Source organism: Sparus aurata, chromosome 12 (assembly GCF_900880675.1).
Source record: "Sparus aurata chromosome 12, fSpaAur1.1, whole genome shotgun sequence".
In the NCBI taxonomy this organism is placed as follows: Eukaryota; Metazoa; Chordata; class Actinopteri; order Spariformes; family Sparidae; genus Sparus; species Sparus aurata.
In genome coordinates, this window is record NC_044198.1 from 3,574,542 (window position 1) to 3,591,309 (window position 16,768).

The 16,768-nt window shown below is 38.5% G+C and overlaps 1 protein-coding gene across 1 annotated transcript in view; it reads right to left on the reverse strand.

Moving 5' to 3' along the window:
• Positions 1–1,020: 1,020 nt before the first annotated feature.
• The window catches only part of LOC115592456 (ras-specific guanine nucleotide-releasing factor RalGPS1), a 115,245-nt gene continuing 99,497 nt past the window's right edge, over positions 1,021–16,768 (reverse strand). The window contains exons 12-20 of the mRNA XM_030435186.1: positions 16,125–16,251; positions 14,801–14,952; positions 14,579–14,627; positions 12,597–12,677; positions 10,755–10,860; positions 10,533–10,625; positions 9,765–9,870; positions 9,567–9,658; positions 1,021–8,330 (exon numbers count right to left, since the gene is read on the reverse strand). Of these exons, the coding sequence (XP_030291046.1) occupies positions 8,301–8,330; positions 9,567–9,658; positions 9,765–9,870; positions 10,533–10,625; positions 10,755–10,860; positions 12,597–12,677; positions 14,579–14,627; positions 14,801–14,952; positions 16,125–16,251 (836 nt within the window). The 3' untranslated portion in view covers positions 1,021–8,300. The remainder of the gene's footprint in view (positions 8,331–9,566; positions 9,659–9,764; positions 9,871–10,532; positions 10,626–10,754; positions 10,861–12,596; positions 12,678–14,578; positions 14,628–14,800; positions 14,953–16,124; positions 16,252–16,768) is intronic.

Here is a 16,768-nt window from a genome sequence, read left to right on the forward strand (position 1 = left end):
CAGATTTTGTCCATCACTAAGTTGGCTCATTTTTCATAAAACAAAGTCTGACATGGTCATCAGAGGTAACCATCACTTCCCTACAACATTAAAGGAATTACAGTTGTAATATTCTGGTCTCACTATGCAAATGTATGCATCAACACTTCTTTGATGATTTGAGTTCCATCTGTTCCTCGAGGGCTTCTATTTAGTACAGAAATATGGCAGCATCCATATTAGTTTCATAGTTAACGCATTTTTTCTGCTCTTACAGTACATGTCAGTATTATCTCACCCACATAGTTTTGAATAATGACGGTTCATTTACATAGGACTTGGTGAATGGCGTGGGTATTTGGGAGCCATTAACTATTACCTAACCCTTACCTGAAGAAGTTTTCTTCATAGGGGGGAAAAAATGTGTTTAATATACTTCAAACAGAATATGGAATACAATAATAACACTACAATAACATATCTAAAGAAGAAAGGCTATGTGTAAGTGTGTTAATGTTATTATACCAAAGCTGATGAACTCATGATGTAACCCAAAGATTAAATGTTCTTGAAATTCAGTGATATATAGCAATGCTGGGGGAACTACTCCAGGAATCAGAAAAGGACCAATTCCAAATGCAAATTAATAAAACATGAGCTCGCAGATTAATCGGGCTCCCAGGCTAAAAGTAAATATCTTATATAAGCGTAACCAAAAAAAAAAAAGAAAAGCTTCAAAGTATTTCAAACATAACAAGATTTTATATTTCGATACAAGAGCGCAGCTAGAAAACAAAAAACCTTTACTATATTGAATATTTTACTTCAAGAACTATAATTACATTAATCAAGGAGTATGGCCCTGTAATGAGATGACTTTTGTTGTGAGCTGGTGCTATACAAATAGACATTTATTGAAAGATTGATTAAACAGCAGGTTTAATACATTGGTGTGCCTTGGACTGGTCGATAAAAGGCCACTCTACAATTTGCGGATTTATCATACAACACAACATAGAGAAGAAATCAGAGGAAGCAGACTGTGGGGAGGAAGAGGACAACACTCTCACATGGACAATGCTGATGTTATTTTAATGTTTACCCTCTGAAGAATGATATACCTGTCCTAAAGGACAGACAGAACTGTACAATAGTTACATTGTATGATAAGCTCCCCCTACCCGAGTCACACAAAAAGCAGGAAAACAGAATATTGAGACATCTTGACTTGAAGCCGTCTGCAGAGAGGCGTCACTGGCAGGGTGATGATGGCATTCACAGCACCTAATAATGTTATAGGAAAAGTCTTTTATTCCCACCTTTGACAGATCAGCGTAGTTAAGGTAGAAAATGAAAACATCACACACCTAGGACTGGTTCACAGACCACTACTATGATACAGATGTATAGTGCCTTAAGTTTTCCAAAAGGAGGAGGATGCTTTGACAACTACACAGTCTTGATGTTTAGAACATAGATACACAACAGAAGTTCAACAACTTTCTGTACATAAATTTTATTCCCAATTCAGTGTCCAAAGCTGAAAAATACAGCAACATATAGCAATGCCATGGTAAAAAATAACTTAGCAAAAATAATTACAGACTGATATTCACAACCCAGTGGTTATCTTTTTCACAGTTACAACACTAGAAATTTTGTACACAAAAAAACATGCAATGTCCAAATGAACACAATTATTTTTTTGCTCTGAGTACTGGATAAAAACAGAAAAAAAAATTCGATCTGACATATACAAGTACCAAAACAATCAAGATGAAGGTAAAGCAATAACAGACTGGAAAGTGATTTGATGTAAATATGTACATATTAATGCTAACATACACTACATTTGCATCAAATGCAGATTTGGATAATCAGTGGTAGAGAAAACACTGCTAATGATGAGGGAATTTATTCCACATTTGTGATTTGTGAGTCAACACTTGTGAGAGAAAAGTTGGGTCATGGCTTAATTTTGGAAAAGACTCCCATGCTGACTTGGTAGTAGGATGCTCCTAACTATTTGGGGGAACACACACAAAACAAGTTCACATCAGTCATTCAAAGCTCCATCACAACTGGCTATAAAAAAACATCTTTTACTTGGTCACATTTAATTTATCAACTAACTGTATAAAGATAAGTAAATGAAAACTGTGGTGGCACATATTTGGTATAAAACCAATGAGTCCAATACTGAAAAGTTCAAGCTAAATGATGGCAAAGTGTCCAAGGAACACACTGACATTTTCAAATTGTGGTTCTTTGACTCACAATTTACTTGCTGTTAACTGTGTGTGTTTGCGTGTGTACATGATGGCTTTCACCTACAGTATATACTGCATTTAGAGTGTTGTCACACATCAACAAGCAAGATGCCATTAAGCACATGAGCAGTATTAAAGATATCATGACATGATGTTATGTCAGCAGTAGACTGAACAAACCACGGCAGTGGCAGAAAGCTTCGAAGAGAAACTGATAGTCCTTGTCACCTTCTTCTGTTATGATCATAGCATTAACAATAGACAGTACAAACCAGTGAGAGCCACCATGTACCACATACAATTTGTAATAACCCTAATTAGGGTTGGGCAATAGGACATTATTTGTTATGGATAATAAATAAATGAGATGGTAGAAATTTGACAATTGCCGAGATTTTGGCGAAACAAGATTCAGCCATGCCATCAACAGCTGTAAAGCTCACCTATATCCTATCTGTGGGAGCACATGATTTCATTGAACTTTTGTGGCATTATATATATATTGTCCACCTCCAATCCTAGTTAATTCATGGTGAGAGTTGGTAAAACAAGTATGTCACAAGCTTTTGTGTTCTTTGCCAGAGTCGGATGATAAAACACTTCATCCCTGTAGTTATTGTCCACACCACCTAGTCTGGGTATTTAGCCTCCTGTACTTGGAGCACGAGGGCTGGGAGCAGGGGGAAATGCTAGCCTAGCTACATCAGAAGTGAATAAAACACATACTAATAAGTTGGCACAGCTGCTGGGCGCTGTAACCTGCAGCTATCTTTTGAAATGGGGAATGATAGCCCTTCTGTGGTAACCAAATTTCCGTACTGATACCACCACAATAACTTTTCTAAAAGCTTTGTGTGAGAAACACAAAAAAATCTCTAATTGTCATTACTTTGGATTTTTCAATAATCTAAAGCTGGTGTGTCCAAAAACTGTAACTAAATGGTGGGTCACCAGCCATAAGCCATTTAACTTAGTTGAATTATCACATAGATACAGTATATTCAAAATAACCTACCCTTAATCCAAGGGATCATTATGTGTTTCACTTCATGAAGACTGGACTTATTGGCATACCCCCTTACAGACTGTTGGGGGGCAGCCTAAGGCAATCCCTGCAGACAGTACTCACTGTTACCTTCTCTGCATGTTTTTCAGTTACTAACAAAAGTAGATTTAACAAATTATTGTATTTGATTATAAACCAGTACACCAAAGCTATACCATGGTATTAAAGGGGCTCTATGTAACAATTCATTGGAATTTACATGTCTGTACATTCACATTGGTGATATGTGAGCAGATTGTAACATGACATGAAAAATGAGATCTTCCGTCACTCTCAGTTGCCTGTACAAGCCTGTGGACTGTGGATTTCTTTGTTATTGACTCAGGTTGGACAGTCCAAAGAATATGACTGTATGCACGTTCTCAGTGCCTCTCTCCGCTAGCATACAGCAACAGCAGCTAAAGTCCACGAACATAAACTAATGTCGGCTTGCAGCACAACACAGAATTTTCACAGAGCCCCTTCAATACCCTCTGACTGTATAGGCCTTTGTTTATACTGGACACACATAGATGAAATGAATAGTGAATTTTACATCCAACTCTGGTCAAGATATTAAACGAGCATCGTTCCATTGTTTCTTTCATCTTACCTTTCGAGGGCAGTTTAAACCTTCATGTGAAATAAATAACACATTTCAATATACTGCAACAGCACATTGACATGAAAGCAAAATGTGACTGTGGAAATAAAGATGTGTGCAATGTCAATCAATGCCGAGCACCTTGGTGGGCTGAGCAACAATAATCAAATAGTACAATAAATGCTATACAGAAACACAGGCTCAGTCATTCACAGGTGATGAGTAGTAGGAGTGGATATTCCATGGTATATTTATAAGTAATGTCTAAAATTCACCAGTGATTCAATAATTATTAGTCTTAAATTATCTTTATTGGCAGCGATTGGTTTCCATTGATTTTGAAAGTCAATTTGTCAATTGGCAGTCTCCTGAAACTTGTTTGGGATATGTAATCCATTACATGAAGTCTGCGAAAGTCTACATTACATTAGTCTACATTGGTTACTATCAATAATTTAGAACCTGATCAAATTTTTAAGACCAACACTAAAAAGAGGCTAATTTCTTTAGCTGTTTTGTTACATTTTGTCATCATAAAGACATGATTGGTCTCATGATGACAGACTAATAATTTGCTTATTGAGCTTCATAATTAAATTTGTTTTATCTTGCTAGCAGCTCTGTGAGACTGCACTTTGGCAAAGCAATGATTTCAGCTTGATACTAATGTCAGCATGCAGTGCTAACATGCTGATGTTAAGCAGGTATATGTTTACCAGGTTTACCATCTTGGTCGAGCATATTAGCATGCTAACCTTCTATGTAGCACTAAACACCACAGAGTACAGCTGAGCGTGATGGGAAAGTCAGTCAGAGTTTGCCAATTGATTTTCCTACTGAAATGAAAAGAATCCACTATATCCAGTAAATTTGGATTTCTGAAACACAGCAGCATCATTTATAGAATGATATGCTGGTTGATGATGCAGGCATAATCACCTTTATAGGCCTCTAGAATGTGAGAGACCCTTCATGACTTAATTCATTAAAAGACAGAAGAGAACACTGGAGAAAAAATTGGACTAGTTGAAAAATTCAGACTATTAGTCTGTAAAACATTTCAGCTAAGTACAATACATGAATGAGTTCTGAAAAACAACAAAGAACATGAAACTCATTTCATTCTTTACAACGTGATCATTTCGTTCCTGTTTTTCTATATTTTTTTTCTACTACTATAGCTGATTTCAATGACTGACAGTTACTGTGATATACAACAGGGAAACATCTATTAGTAAACGTTAAACTTCATTTAAATTTATAGGATAAAGATAATTCCAGTTTATTAAAACTTTAATTTTATTTTCATAGCTTTGGCCATTGTTTCCATCAGTTATGATAACACTAATTACCTAAATCAATAAAGAGATCTGGCAACATCAAGCGATTGGACTAGGGATGTACCAATCTCACCTTTTCAGTTCTGATACCAATACCTAGGAGTACAAATCCTATACCAGTGTTTAAATGGTAAGCAGTATGCCTCACAGTGTGAAAGAGACTGGGATCACTCTTTTATGTGTAAGGCAACATCAGGCTTGATTTGAACATCACAATGTAAAAAAAACACACATAGATTTAAAGTTTCTGAATTGGTACTTATTATTAAAACAATAAATATGACATTTATTTTTGTCTCTGTTTTATTTGAGGATAATCATTTCTTGATCGTTGTGCCTGGTATAGGGCCATCTATGTATTAATTATTAAAGGCTGTAATGACGGTGACCCTGTCATTCAAGTCTCCTTCAGAGATATCACAGTAATTGCATGCTGAAAAATCTTAAGAGTTGTATGACAGGGTCTCAAAGATTTTGTAATAACTACATATCAGATGCAAAGATAGCACCCATTCAAACCAATGAGAATTGCTCGCCTAGCCCATACGCCAAAAAAGTTTAGACTTTACATAGTCATTGTGATGACAACACGGATTTTAGAATCACTTTTCTCAGCTTGACAGAAGTTTTACAAATATAAAATCTCAGTGGATCAAAAATTCATCATAGAAAGAGTCATTGGCAACCTTGTTTGTAGTTCTTGGTATCCTGTCAACAGTTTTATAGACATCTCTTTTATAATGGCGGTCTATGGGGAAAATGTTTTGAGGGGATTGTTTGCTGCAATACCACGAGTGGCCACCGAGCCACATTGGAAACAAGGCTGAGGGGCAACCTCCAGGCCTGGTTCTCCTGCCATTCACTGTAAGATAGTGGTTTGTGATGGTGAATATTATTGTGTTGTTAATAAAGTTTAAAACAGAATAAATCTGAGTGGTGGCTATGAAATGGCACCAAATGTATTTTGCGATGGCAGAACATTGTCAGGAATGCAACTGTTATAATTCCCATCTTTCACCCGAGCTCCAAAATACTTAACCAATACAGCATTAGTTTGTATAGCCATCTATTGGGGAAAAATACTTTGGCTTAATAAAAATAATAGGTAAGAGCTGCTAGCAATTTTCCGGTTCTTGCTGGGAAACCCCCAGGCCAGATGGGATAATCCCTCCAGGGATACCTGGGTCTGCCTCAAGCCTCAAGCCTTTTTTACTTGGTGTTATTTAGTCATCTTTTCAATGCACCATGTTTTTTTTTTTTGTTTGTTTTTTTTTGCACTCTGGCACTTTGTATGATATTGATGTGCATATCTATTGTATGTGATTGTGTGTAACTGTATGTTCTGTGTTACTTGTGGCTGCAGCATGGGCAAATGGCCCAGAACAAATTTCCCACATAGTGGGACAATAAAGTTCATCTTGAATCTTGAATCATCTTGAATCCTTATTGGACACGCACCAAAAACCTCAACAGGGAGCCATATTAATCAGATGCCAGAACCACCTGATGCCTTCTAAATATCTCTGCATGAGCATCTTACCCTCACTAGTGAACAAGCCAGAGATATTAAAACGTAATTTGCCGTGTTCCCAGATCTCACAATGTTATTTTTAGGATAGAAATGATGGCCAAACCTATGAAAAATAAAGTACAACCCAGGTCATTCTGAGGCAGAATTATCCTTTAAATTCAACACAACATTTTGCTTTCAAAGCATGATTATTGAAACCGTCCCAATGCTTATGGGGTCTTCCCTTATTCCAGGGTCGTTCAGTTGGAAACCAAACAATCAAAGTTTTACGGTGGCTTCCACCTAAGAGTCTCTCTGATGAGCAGTGTCCTGCATCAGGTGGCCCATCATAGATTATCCATCGTACCGTTTCCCTTTAATGGCCAACTGTCAAAAAATAAACTCTTTTACAAATAAATACAGTATTTACAAAGACGTGATTGTTGAAAGCTTGGTACTTCATTGTAAATTGCTTTAAATTCACTCCACCAGCTGTTTCAGCATACTGGTGTGTAGACAACAGCTGGCTGTCCTCTTCTTTATTGATTGTTACTATCACCTTGTTCAGTATAGTTTCCATGGTGTATTTATTTGTTCTGTACAAAATATTAATTGTTGCTATTTGTAAACCTTGTTATGTACATCAGCAAATACCTTTTACAGGAGGACTACCAGCTGAGGTAGCGATGAGTGAACAGGTGAACTGATCCATGGCTGATCCTTCATTTGGCCAACAAGTCAACACAGGTTCTAAAAGCCGACTTCATAATTCCAGATTGATTTTGTAAGACTACAGATGCTCTTATTTGGGAACAAACAATATCCAGCTGTATGTCACAGCGCTGAGAATGATGAAGTCTCATTTTCTGTCCTTTTGGCTGCAGTGCGGATCTTAAATGGTATTAACAAGTCCTTCAAATGAGGTCACAACTCCACACCCTTTCTGATAGATCCACCTTCACATGCTGGGATTTGTTCTACGATTGTTTCCTACTCTTCCTCCTTGGTATGATGCAGACAAAACATTCCAATGGTAGTTTCACAAAGGGGGGGTTTAAACAACTCTCTGTGTTTAAAACCAGACCTCTATTTGAAGTCCGTATCACACTGGTCTGCAAATTGAAGACCAACATCAGTCAGCTAACACTGTTGTCCACATTTGTGTACTGACACATCTTTTCACTCAAGCAGTAACCCAACATGGGCCAAAAAAAACAACCCTATGTGCTTGCTCACATTTTTTAGCAGCATAACGATGACAGTGAACAAGGAAGCTTAGAAAAAGAAACAAGGGAAAAGCTCACCAAAGTATTCCATTGACTGGATTTTTCCAGAGTTCACATAATACTTAGTCTTTATGAAGAAGACAGCTGGTATGTTGGCATATGTAGTCACACGTCCGGTATCATAGAGCATCTTCTTCAGTGACAAATGCTTCTTGACTCTCTTGTTTCAGTAGATACCATTAAATTCCACTGTCTGTCTTCATTTAGTCTGTACTTTCAAACAAATGGTTTTGGCACGATAATGTCCTTCTGGGTCAAATCTGCTCTCATTCAAATGACATGAGGTTTGCTGGTATCTGTTGAGATAATAGAAAAAACATTTAACAATATATTAGAAACAGGAAAAAGCTGCTAGCTCTGACAAAAGGGGGCAACACAGATTCATTTTGGCCAATTGGGGGCTGTGCAACAGGCTATACATTGAAAAAAGAATAATGTTGAATGTTTTAACCAAATATATCTAAACATTTAGCAGACACAAAGAATAAACAAAGCTAAGCCGAGTGTGGTGTCATGTTTCTGGCTAAGTCCAATATTTACTATTGGACTTAGCTAGCTATTTTTGGTCTCCACCATGTCCTCCTCTTCAGCAGCTGAATTCAGAACTACATTCACCAGCTAGTTGCCAATGTTGTCTTTTGTTTGGTGCTGTGCAGGTAGCGTAGACTGGGTTATCACTGAAAACAGCTGCCTCCTTCAGCTGGGAATAGATCGATGAAAGCATTGATAGATAAATAGATGGAGGAAAATCTACTCATTGTCTTTTCTGTCTTCCTGTTGCTGCTGATGATTCAAGTATTCATGGGTTAGAACTTTGCAGACCATACACTGCACATCTCCATTTATATTCTTTTTAACCATCAGTTTTTTGTCATCAGGAAGGAAGAGGAAGACAGTCAGAATAAGAGCAATGCTAATCGACTGGGTTTGTAGGCTGCTCCTGGCTAATGTCTGGTCACAGGATAAGGAAATGGACAAAATGGGACTCAGGCTGGCAAAACAGCGTGAGACTGTTGTGCCCACAGAGACCTGTCTCCACCACATATCAGCAAGCTGTTACACTCAACAGGCGGACCATTTTTAGAACCTACAGAGTGCAGGACTGCAGCTGGGAGAGGAGAGGTGGACTTGATGCTTGGTGTTCACACAGTCACAGCTGATGGACAGTGTATTTGTGTTTGCTGCTGCTGCTTACATTCACCCTGACACAGATTCAACAGATGCACTGTATATTTGTATATTCCTATACTAATATGTTTATATATGTGCTTTAATTTGTGTTGCATGACGAGCTCAACTAAACTTTCATTTCATTTTGCAACCCTGTGTTGTATAATGATGAATACATTACCTTGTACCTTGTTTTTGTCTCCCTGTTTCTGCTGTTGATTCCAGTATTTATGGTCGGAACTTTGCAAACCATATACTCCATACCTCCATTTTTATTAATTTGGCTCTTCAGGAAAAGAGTTGTTTCATCTGACCAAACCTGACCCACGGTACAAACAGACGAGTGTGTGTGCTGAACATACCTGAGGTCGACTGCTTCTACAAGCCTCCTCCAGGTTTTTGTGCCAGATGATCGCTGAAAACCTAGATCCTGTCTGGAACTTGTAAACATTGCCTGTGAAGTGACACATCATTTGTATTGCAATTGTATGTTGATTGATTTGATTTTAAATGATGGAAAAAGAAAACAGCAGGGGCCCTGTTGGCGGTGTGAAGCTGACCTTTGTCTGGGTCATTGAGCTGGAAGATGTTGGGTCTGGCAGGGTCATCTGGCAGCACCACCATCCACCCAGTGACACATACCTTCTTACAGGGACTGGACTTATACTTTGGCAAAAAGAATTACAGTGAATGAGATTAACAGCATGTATGTGGAAAAACAACATGTAATAATATATAATATATAATAATAACAATAAAACAAAGGTGTAAAATGTGTTTCTCCACTTGTGTTCAGACATCACTTGTAATAATTTTATCAGGACAGAAACTTCACCTACAGGTACCCTCACAGTACATTAATGTACATTTCTGTATTATGGGGCAATGGCATTATATTGGAGCGTGGGGACATAGAGGTCATAGCTACACCAAAACTGGTGTGCACTTTTTAAAAAATGTAACTGTTCTGTGCATGAGCGTGCTGAAAGAGAGCTTCCATTGAGCATAGTGATGTTTTTGGTGATAAAGAACTTTTGCGACAGTTGATGATGCTCCCACAAACGCAACTGACAGCTTTAAATAGAAGAGAGTAATGTTTCATAGCGGGTGATCAAAGTACAGAAGCTCAAGAAGCACACTGTAGGATGTTCAGACTGACAACAGCACTGTGCTAAAAAACAAAGGAAGACCAATTTGAGTAAAAGATCCATGCAGGTTTATCAGATACTGAAATTGCACATCTGTATATAATACTGACACTTGCCTTAGAGATTGCATGTATGACCGATCTTACACATTCTTTCTTTTTTGTTAAGAATCAAACTTACATGTTTCCTCTCAGAGGCCCTCAGTGCTTTCGCCCCATAGAATGTCAGTGTTGATCCAGACAGAGTGATCCAAAATCTGGTCCATGATGACAACTGTAACACAGCAAGCACTGTAAATGGATATCCCGAAAATATCTCACTCACCGTCGTCAGGTGATGTATTTGCTGACACGGTCAACCACAATTGAGGAAAAAACACAGTGAAATCAGAGACCACCTTACCCTGGGCTTCCTTCCCTCCTTCAGCAGCGTTTTTCTCCGCAAAGGTCCTTCAATAGTCACACTGCTGGCCTCGCTGCATCCATAGCAGGAGTTTGCAGCGGAGGAGCTAAACATGTTAGAAAGTTGAGAAAGGATGCAAAAAAGGGCCCAGCACAGAACAGTATAAGCAACTGAAACTACCCCGCTGCTCACCAGTGCTCAGTTCAGTGTGTGCAGTTCAATGATGGACACCATGAGAAAAAATAGTCACTGTGACGCAGTGTATTTTTGGGCAACGTCGGTGATATATTTTTCAATTTGTGTAAGTAACTAGCCACACAGATTAAACTATGGTGTCCTGTACAGCTAAAATAAAGTTTGACGGAAGAATATGTATTTAGTAATCCAACTACGAGCAATCGACTGAACAACAGGCAGGCAGACTCATTTCTGTCACCAGCCTCAACAATCCAGAATTCACTGCAGTCAAAGGTGCAGGGGTGTCTCTGGATAGCTTATGTGGTGTTTCCACAAAACAGTGTACAACAATAGAGAGACAAAGCCACGGCCATTCCAGTTTCCCTCATGGGACCTTATTTGAGAAAAACTTTGTCTCATTGAACGCACACCAAAACTTGTAAGTTAAACATTGTAAGGCTGCTCCTGTATATCAGCAGCTCACAGAACTGACCAACTCTCCTTCCACTTAGCTGCAGTTGTCAATATGAGCAGATTTATTGTGATTTTCATCGTTTTTAGTCCCTTTTCTGTGCTGAATTGGTGTTGGTTGGTTGGTTTGAGTGCTTTAACACAAAACTACATGATATTTTACATCAATGACAGCAAACTACAACTATCTTGACTTGTTGAAAATGATGCTTTAAATTGACAAACATCATATGTAAGATTCATGGCGCAATTCAGCCAGATCAAAAAAATGACACTCTCTCCATTTACTACCATACAAACTACATACATTTTTTCTGAAATAAGGCCCAATGGGGAAAACTGGAGGGGGCATGACCTTGGCTCTCTACGACTGTGATTCCTACATATTGAGCATGCATGTGACAAACAGTGACATTATTGTTCCCAAAGCTTCTTTTATAGTTGAGTGAGAAAGTGAGACACGAGACGAACAGAAGCCCACCACCTCTACAGTGACTACAGTTTGTAGCAGTGGAGTAAAGTAGAACAAAGTCAAGGTCATGATCTGATCTGACCCTCCCAACTGGGGTTTCCTGTCATTTACAAATAATGAAGACATTTTGCTGATCTTAGAGCCTTTAGCTGCGTTCGCATTATAGCAGAAAAATGTAATGTTACAATGATAACTTCTATTCCTGAAGGAGATGAACAAGGTACCATACAGATAGCATTGGATATCACACCCCTGTATGGCCTGTCTAAAGACACCTCTATAATGCAGATGACCTGTAGTGATGTATGTGAGGTCCCATCTGCACATATATCTCCTTCTGTCCTCTTACAAAACAAATACAAACACCACCCAGGCCTGCAGGTTTCTGAGACTGCCCCCCATACCCACAGCTAACAACTCTACGTTTTTTTAAATTTGATTTTTTACTGCTGTTAGAATCAACATTTCATTTCCAGGATTGGTGTCCCTGTTATCCTGGATAATAAGCAGAAGAGGCTGTCAACAGTTTTCATTAAACTATCTGCATTTTTGGTACTTCGGTGGCCATTTAATTTCTAAAAGCATCTGAAATGATACCTAATTTCCACCAGCATGCAGTGAGGGGATGAGGTGAGATAAAACACATTAGAGTGACCCCCGATTTCCCCATAAAGATGAGTTCATCCTCATTCAAAGTGACACGTTCTCCCACTTCACTGTACCTGTAAACATAGCTGCGGCTCCGGGGGGAGTTGCGAAGCGGGACCCTCCAGTTGGGGCCCAGTGTGGCATACATGCGGCCCCTGTTTGTCACACATGGTCATAGTCAGTCCGAGGCACTCACTGGATTGGCCTTTTGGTTAACAGAACTGTTCAGTGTGCCTAATGTGACCAGACTGTAACACCAAAGCCTCTTCAAACCATTTACTGAGAGATCAAACATGATCATATTGATCGACCACAGCCGGCTTTCAATCTGCCAATCATCGACATAAATGACACATTTAATTCTATATTCTTGCTCTGACAAACATAGATATATAATATGATTAATTTGACGTAGGATGTTGGCAACTCTCAAATACATCGATATTATATGCATAATGAATGTTCCAGGGGCACAGATACAAACTGGAGGCACAGAATCTAGATAAAGTTTAAAGAATAAGTATGTTGATGTCCTTGTTGATATTTTTCGTACTGTCAACAAATCTCATGTACAGATCCAAACCGATCTGTATCTGATATATCTTCCTCCTCCGTGCTATAGATCTCTGTTGTTGTCAAAAGCTATTAAAAACACATCAGTGAGCCACGCTGTTACACTGGCTGACATATTCCTTCATTACCAAGAACACATTGTAGTTTATTTTGACCCATTGTCATATACAGGGTCCTGCCCAAACACTAATGAGAGCTCCATATTTCCACTTCACCGTTTCCTCCTGTTTGAGTAACGTTTGATCAAACAGTGAGCTTTTTTAAAAATGAAAGTATATATTTGTTAGGACTTTTCTAAAGGTTTTATATCCTCAGTAGGACCAATGGGCTCAGGGCTGACAGCCACATACAGGCATGGTCAGTCACAAAGTATTGAGTGATGGACTAACACATTGCTGGTTTAGTTTATTCATGGGATATGTTGACTGTAAGAAAAATATGAACCATTATCAGCCTTGTTTTAACAGAACCTTACTGTACGCTGATGATCACTTTGAAGTGGATTTTAAAACAAAAATGTTTTGACCTAAGTCTGTTATCGTAATAGATACAAAAAAAAACACCTTAATGCTGTAAGTATCATCTATAATTTCAAAGTGATTAAAACCTTCAGGGTTTAATGAATATACAGTCAGGTTCAAAAGTCTGAGACCATTACTTATTTGTTGCATTTGTTTCAAATGCAATACATTTTTTGATTATAAATGATAATATCAGTGTAACAATTTGTGTGAAATCTTTGAATGAATGCGTGAATTTCAGAATATCTAAGACTGAGGAGAAGCACCACTCCATTGTTCAGAGACATGCTCCACCCTCTGGTTTGATCTTTGAGGAGAAAGACTCATCCTGCAGCAGCATAATGAGCCCAAACACACCTCAAAGCTTCCACACAACTACTGAAGACCAAAGAAGACCAAGGAGTCCTGACTGTCCTGAGCTGTCCTCCTCAGTCACCTGACCTCAACCACATTTAACTTCTATGAGGTGAGACTGAGAAAGCCAAACATCATCGGTGACATCACAAGAAGCAGTCTGTGACATCACAAGAAGCAGTCTGTGACATGACAAGAAGCAGTCTGTGACATCACAAGAAGCTCTGTGGAACACTGCCACATCATGCTAGGATAACATGAGTCAGCAGGTTTTACACTAACTTGTGGAGTCCATGCAGCTCGAGTGCATGTTGTCATGAAGGCAAAAGGGGGACAAACCAAATACTAAGATATTCATGGACAAATATTGAACTTTTCACTCAAACTGTTAAACTGATTATATATGATTTGTATTAAATTTAAAAAAAAAATACATTCAAACAGACGTATTTTGACCAGTGGTCTCAGACTGCATGTTAGGTAGTTGATTGTGTGATTGTGATTTTGGGCTATATAAATAAAATTGATTTGATTTGATTTGATTTGATTTGATTTGAGGTAGGTAGGTAGGTAGGTAGGTTATACAGTACGTTACGATTGGCTTTTACCTTTCCATTCCAGGTGACAGCTCCTCCCCAAAAGAGCTTTCACTGCTGCCTGTTGGGAAAAACAGCAATAATAGACAGGTTTATTCTTTAGTCTCAAGTTTATGAGAAAAAAAAGCATCAGCAGAAACTGGTTAATGGAGAAGCAGCTAAACTGTTTTTGTCATGAATAGAACACAAGTGGCTGTTATGATAATTTTGTCAAACAGTACAGTAAATACAAACCTAATGACAGGCCATTGGACACTGATGTACTGTGTGGATCATTTCTGACTGGACTCTGAGACTCCAAGAAGCTATCATCCAGCAGGTGTCGTGCTTTCTCTATGGGAAACGTGGCACTCCTGCTCTCTGACATACCATACTGACACATCATACTGTGGACAAAGGTCAACCATTAGACAGCAAGTAAAACACACAGATGGTGGCTGTAAAATGTAACAATGGATTCAAACTGGGAAATGGGAACGTTTTTCATTTAAGCTCAGACTCATCTTTTCCTTTTCTTTTCCGATCAGTTTTCATCTCATATTACCCGATGACACAATGTCTGAGATCATACAGATTCAACACAGCATGTGTCAAAATTGATTATGATCATTTCTCTGCTGGGTTTTGTTGCTCTGTGTTGCTTGCATGGCTACATTTACTAAAAAAGGTCAAATGTTTTGATTTGGGGGGTTTTTGCCTTGAATTTATTGTGTTATGTAGCATTTTTGTGCAACATCGCACTGTCAAAGCGGTTATTTCTTCACCTTCTGTTGATAATCATAGTCCATTTAAAAAAAGATGTTTTCATCTACAGTTCTTACACATTGCACCTTTAATGTGTATCAACATTACAGAAATATTAACTTATTGATCTATATAGAACATGTCTGATCACTAAAACATGAAGAGCAATATTAAGTAATATTACTTAAGTAATATTTTGATTGACATGTGACATGAGTACATGAGTATATTTGCACTGTGTTATTGGTACTTACATTTAAGTAAAGCATCTGAATACTTTTCTGATACCACTGACCCTGATATTATATTTGTTGGACTGGTCAACAGCCTATGTACTGCAGCTGGTTGTTGCATAAGCCTCCAGCTGTACTCTCATGGTGCCTAGTCCAGTGCAAGCTGCTATTCTTTTAGCATGAAATGTTGAGCATGAAACATGCAAACTTTAGCTTTCACCCCACACATTATATTGCTACAGTGTGGTTCTACCTCACCTGAGTCATGGCGTGCATACTTCAAAATATAGAGATGATGGGAAGGTATAGACAACACAGTATTATATAGCTTCGAATATTTTCTCTAAAGCTACACTATGTATCAGTAATCAACTGATATTAAGGCTGGAATGTATAAATGAAATACCAAAAGAGAAACTATAGTGCAGTGGTAGTTAATGAAGATGAAACAGGTTTACAATGGTTGTTGTAGTTGCCCATGGCCACATCTTACTTAACTCACTAAACTTAAGAGTTTGCAGGTTTGATTTAATTCATACAAGAAAATATATCTAACTTAGGGAAAGGTCTGTAATACTCACTTGTTTCCCAGACTATGGCTCTTCCTGTGGTGAGAGGGAGGGGGGGTGGGTATATGAACCCCAACAGAGGCGTCAGGGCAAGTAGGCCGTCGGTTATACCTCATAGAGGCAGATACCTCAGAGAAACCTGAAACACAGAAAACAGGTCATCACTGTTCACTGCTATAAGCTGCAATCCTATCCTGAGCGCGTGTGTGTAATTACATCAGAGATGACTAATTGTTGATAATGCGGTTGATTAAAAGTATCTCAATCACTGGCATATTTTTCTCAAAATCCTGTTCTTGTTCCCTGCTATTTTTTGGTTCCAGAAGAGTGGCTGATGAAAATGTTGCAAGTACCATCCTTGTTGACACTGATGTAAAAAGTCATTACCATGCAGTCAAAGAAATGAGCTTGAGGAGCAGAAGCAACTTTGGAGGCAAGTTCTTCACATACTTTATTTGTCATGGTTTTCATCTCTCAGGCTTGCTATGGGCTAGCACTGTACTGGTAAAGAAAGATTGCTGAGACTGTATGCAGTTTGTTTTAAAAAGAAAACCCAACAACACATACATACATACACAATTAGTCTGTTTTGCCGCTAGAGGTCCCTCTATCAAAGCAGGACAAAAGACGTTGTGGGGATGGCTGAGTGGAGCGTG